Source organism: Limulus polyphemus, unplaced genomic scaffold (genome assembly GCF_000517525.1).
Source record: "Limulus polyphemus unplaced genomic scaffold, Limulus_polyphemus-2.1.2 Scaffold133, whole genome shotgun sequence".
NCBI lineage: Eukaryota > Metazoa > Arthropoda > Merostomata > Xiphosura > Limulidae > Limulus > Limulus polyphemus.
In genome coordinates, this window is record NW_013665743.1 from 722,396 (window position 1) to 728,000 (window position 5,605).

The window sequence follows — 5,605 nt, forward strand, 5'->3', positions numbered from 1 at the left end:
TATATATATATAGGTATTACCATGCACAATACAGAAACATTACTGGCTATTAATTATCCAGATATTACCATGCACAATACAAAACATTACTGACTATCAGTTATCCAGATATTACCATGTACAATACAAAACATTACTGGCTATCAGTTATCCAGATATTACCATGTACAATACAAAACATTACAGACTATCAGTTATCCAGATATTACCATGTACAATATAGAAACATTACTGGCTATTAATTATCCAGATATTACCATGTACAATATAAAACATTAAATATCCAGATATTGACACTTGGAATTACATTACTATTAACATGAATGGGTATGAAAAAAGTTTGATGAAGCAGGAAACATGTAATTTTCATTGACAGCATTAATTCTGTTATATTCTTTGTCGATACATGAAAAACTTTAAAGTTAAAAGGAATGAACAGTGTAAGAATATAAATTAAGTACACTATTATAACTCTCAGATATAAATACATGTACCATATTTGTGACACAATGTGGTAAAATTTCATATATCAGTCCACAAAAAAATATACTTTAATCATGTCAATACATACTTTTTTTCTTTTTTTCTATGTATATGGTAATTATGTTCTCAATAGCCATTTCATGTGGACAATATGTATTAAAATGATGCAAAGATTTTTTTCATGACAAAAACAAGTCAATTTTTGTATATAAATGTGCAGTGTATCAGTTAATCAACACTAATAAATTAATACTACACGTGCAACAGTGCATGAACCCATTTCTTCGTTATCATTATTTTTTTTTATATGAAACTATACAGAATGAATACTCCCATGTAAATATTCTGCAATTAGAAGAAAAAGTGACTTCCTAGGTATCATCAAAGTGATTTGATGATGAAATGACTGCTACAAATCCTGTAATTAGCAGGATTAATTTCAATATGAAGTTTATTAGGGACCCTGTAACCCACAGAACTATGGACTTGCAAGAAATTTCGAACACAAACATTTGAAAAAAAAAGTGTCTAAAACATCAATAGGGTGTATATAGGCCTCATCTGTAATTCTATGGTTAAACATTTGCATAATTCAGTTCTTGTAATCTTTTTTTGGATGACTTATCTCACCTACCACAGTACTTTAAACTATGATGTAGCAATTTGTACAACTAAACCAAGTTATTTTGGTGAGACTTAATTTTATTTCTGCAGTATTTTTAGGATACAAATAATCACCATTTAGGTTTTGTGACTAGTTTATACAGCTAATAACACATTAAACAAGCATCCCTTACAGTCAGTAACCATAACACATTAAACAAACGTTACTTATAGTCAGTAACCATAACACATTAAACAAGCATTACTTATAGTCAGTAACCATAACACATTAAACAAGCGTTACTTATAGTCAGTAACCATAACACATTAAACAAGCGTTACTTATAGTCAGTAACCATAACACATTAAACAAGCGTTACTTATAGTCAGTAACCATAACACATTAAACAAGCGTTACTTATAGTCAGTAACCATAACACATTAAACAAGCGTTACTTATAGTCAGTAACCATAACACATTAAACAAGCGTTACTTATAGTTAGTAACCATAACACATTAAACAAGCATTACTTATAGTTAGTAACCATAACACATTAAACAAGCATTACTTATAGTTAGTAACCATAACACATTAAACAAGTGTTACTTATAGTTAGTAACCATAACACATTAAACAAGCATTACTTATAGTTAGTAACCATAACACATTAAACAAGTGTTACTTATAGTTAGTAACCATAACACATTAAACAAGTGTTACTTATAGTTAGTAACCATAACACATTAAACATGCATTACTTATAGTTACTAACCATAAAACAAAGTTAGTATAGCATACTATTTCAAATAAGTTAATCCTTCATATGTAGTACTGCAATAACTTTGCTCTTACAAAGCTGGTTCTTCATACTGACTAAAATGTTTTAAACAAAATGATTTTAATAGTTACTACACCACTGTGACTCATTGGGTCACCCACTATTCAGAGGTTATGATGAATTCAAGCTAATTTCAATATGGCACTGAAATGAAGGTTTATTTTGAGATAATTTAATTAAATATTTCAATCCATTCGTGTTATTCATAATTCAAGAAAAGATATTTGATTGCTGATTGGGAGTTTTTGCTGTATTTAATTACAGACAAGCACACAAACAAACAATCTCAGAGTTTTAGTAGTATATAGATTACAGACAACATTATCCCAGCAGGCTGATTTCCTGCAGTCAGTATTCAAAGAGTGATTTTATGGAACTGATTATTCATTGCTAGTAATGGTGACCAAGCTTGTCATTCATAGTTAGCACACTGACATCATGCTTCAATTGAGATACCAAATACATTGACCTCGTAATGTGAGAACATGCTTCATTATAGTTACTATAAGCTGGTTACTTACAGCCAATCATGACAGTACGTTTCAAAAACATTCCGATTCATTACGTGTAGTTCTGGCAAAATCCTTCCAACACACTGATTATTCCAGTGAATACTGACAATATACTTATAAGAGCTGGATCCTTAGAATTAGTGTTTAAAACCTTCTTTAAATAAGATACAAGCTTGACATCAGGCTTCAAACATGCTGGTTGCTTATTCCTAAGGTATTATAATAACTAAACATTTTAAATTGGCTGGATACTTAATAATCTAAGCAGCATTAAAGCATGGAACTGAAAAGTTTACACATAATTTGATCAACAACACTTTCTTCCTATTTAAATGGGGTTATATGCTGTTATGTTCAAATTGTAACAACAATGTTGGTGCCTGTTAAAAACCACACTATAACATTAGAAGGACTTAATGATCTTTATTTCTTATTACAATAATACTAATCTGAATTATTTTGGCACTATTAATGATAAACAAAAAGAACCTTCAATATTAAATGTTTGTAACATCATTCAGTGATTACTGGATAGTATCATAAATTAAAAGATTTATTCTATCTATACCATAAATATGAAAATAAGTTGATCAAACTTTAAAAATTTTTTTTTGAAAGTTACCAGAAAAACTACACCACCTAATAGTGAGCATAAGCCAGCTTTTCTCAACACTGCAATATGCATGAGAAGCAATTGTTTATAATAAAAACAAATTGATACAGTAGTAGGATTCATGCTTTTATGCCTTTGTTTTTTGAAATACCAATATATTTTCTCTTTTTCACCATTAATTTTTTACTGATGCAGGCCTCCCATTAATGTCTGATTCTGCCAGCCTTTAAAATAAAAGACTAAATTTCAAATATAGTTGTTTCCTACCTTCTACCTAATAATTAAAGATAATCTTTCTTACCCTGTAACTGAGAATATTCATGTGTAACTGGCCACAATAAGTGTCTGCTTTAAAGCACTTGTATGACAGTTACAACTTAGGACTAAATTTTACATTTTAACTGAAGAGGCACAGGTTATATTTCTGTAAATATATATTTTTTACAAGCTGAATAATTAAAACACAGGCTTTAAAGTTCGTTGGGAGGCCTGTTGATGTACCAACTTTTTTACATATTGTTATAATTTTAGCCACATTTATCAAATAAGATAAATATGTCAAAATCAAAATAACTAAACATCCATGCTTTCTTTAACCAGCTCAAATAAGCATGTAAAACATGTTCCTATTGTTTTCTAACATCCCTAAGCTCCAGGAATAAAACTGTATATACAAAGTTATCTTACTTAGCAAGATTTTGGTAAACAAATTACCATATGAAATTAAAATATTTCCACATGACAATGATGATCTACAGAGCAAACATCAGGAAATTTTGTAAATACTCACAATTACATAATAAACTTTTTCATCTGAGAATTAATCTGGTTTAACTATTTCAATACAAGATCGGTCAATTTGACTAACCACGTGACCTCTTTGTACTCGTAGTTATTGGAGGGGTGGTGGATAAAACAGAGAAGACATATCTAGATAAAAAGGGGTCACGTGTGTCACACTATGGGAAATTCAGGATTTGTTAAATATTTCCTTATAAAAGTAAGAACTTAAAACTTATATATTATGAAAATATGGATTATTAGCTATGATTTTAGGCTATACTAATTGGTATAACATAAACAAAAAGTAGTTTAATACATTTTTGAATGTGAGACACTAAAACGTTGTCTCATGCGAAGTAAAGAATACCCATAGCAATAGGGTTAACTGAACACGAGTGCAAATAAAATAATCATAACTGATGCACAAGTAACAATTAAAAAAAAAGAGAATGGCATCTTTACATAAATATATTTGTTTTTTTTCACACACCTACAGATGCAGATATCAAAACTAATTTAAGGTTCTGAAGCTTCTATTATTCCTCAACTTACATTACAGTTGCTAACACAGGCAGTAAATCCTTCCTGATTGGTCTTTCCTTGGGAGGAAAGTTCTTCATTTGTAACTCGGAATGTACTCAGAGTCTCCTTCAACAAACTCCGTGGAAAGCTAGATGGAAGCTTATCCCATTCATCAACAAGGTGCTTCATCAGAATGCTAAAAACACATTTCCTTCAAATGTTACTATTTTCTGTTCAAAAGTAAATACTGAAACTTCAGGTGTTATAAATAAACATCATATTAAGATGAACTTACTTACAAACCTCTATGTTGTTATTTCTAAATAGAAATATATTTTAATATGCTTACATGTAAAATTTATCACCAAAATAAGTTAGTATACTTATTCTACTAATACTATTCAAAAAACTAGTATCCATCAATAACAATCATAATTATATGCAACTACAGTTAATATCAAATATGTTACAAAGTATATGTACACATAATGTAATATAAGTAGTGCTCAGACAATAGGTGGAATATCTACATGTTGAATTTCTTAAAATAGTTCCAAAACTGGGTCCTAATAAAGAGAGTTTAATTTATAGATATTGTCTTTACAGTCTGAATAATACATGTACATTTTCTATAAATAATATGAGCACCAATGTTATGGACCTATCTACAATTAATATCTAGGTGATACAGTTACATTGGGTATTAATACACAGTATTCATGGTTACACATACATCTACCATTAATACCAACACCACAGATATCCACTATACACAGTATTCATGGTTACACATACATCTACCATTAATACCAACACCACAGCTATCCACTATACACAGTACTCATGGTTACACATACATCTACCATTAATATCAACACCACAGCTATCCACTATACACAGTACTCATGGTTACACATACATCTACCATTAATATCAACACCACAGCTATCCACTATAGACAGTATTCATGGTTACACATACATCTACCATTAATATCAACACCACAGCTATCCACTATACACAGTACTCATGGTTACACATACCAGTAATTCAGTTAATACCTTTGGTATTACATTGCAAATGTGTAAAATTGTGTGCTTAGACTGACTGTAATGTTTGTTTATTACTGGTAATAATTATGATATTAATAAAACTGTATTTATTGTTATTGGGTTCTAATACATCAAACCAATTACTATAATTACATTTGTATTAGAACCCAATAACAATAAATACAGTTTTATTAATA

At 29.6% G+C, this 5,605-nt stretch overlaps 1 protein-coding gene across 1 annotated transcript in view; it reads right to left on the reverse strand.

Moving 5' to 3' along the window:
• The window catches only part of LOC106473710 (transmembrane protein 214-like), a 51,242-nt gene that overhangs the window by 16,574 nt on the left and 29,063 nt on the right, over positions 1-5,605 (reverse strand). The window contains exon 11 of the mRNA XM_013934392.1: positions 4,387-4,552. Coding sequence (XP_013789846.1) covers positions 4,387-4,552 — 166 coding nt within the window. The remainder of the gene's footprint in view (positions 1-4,386; positions 4,553-5,605) is intronic.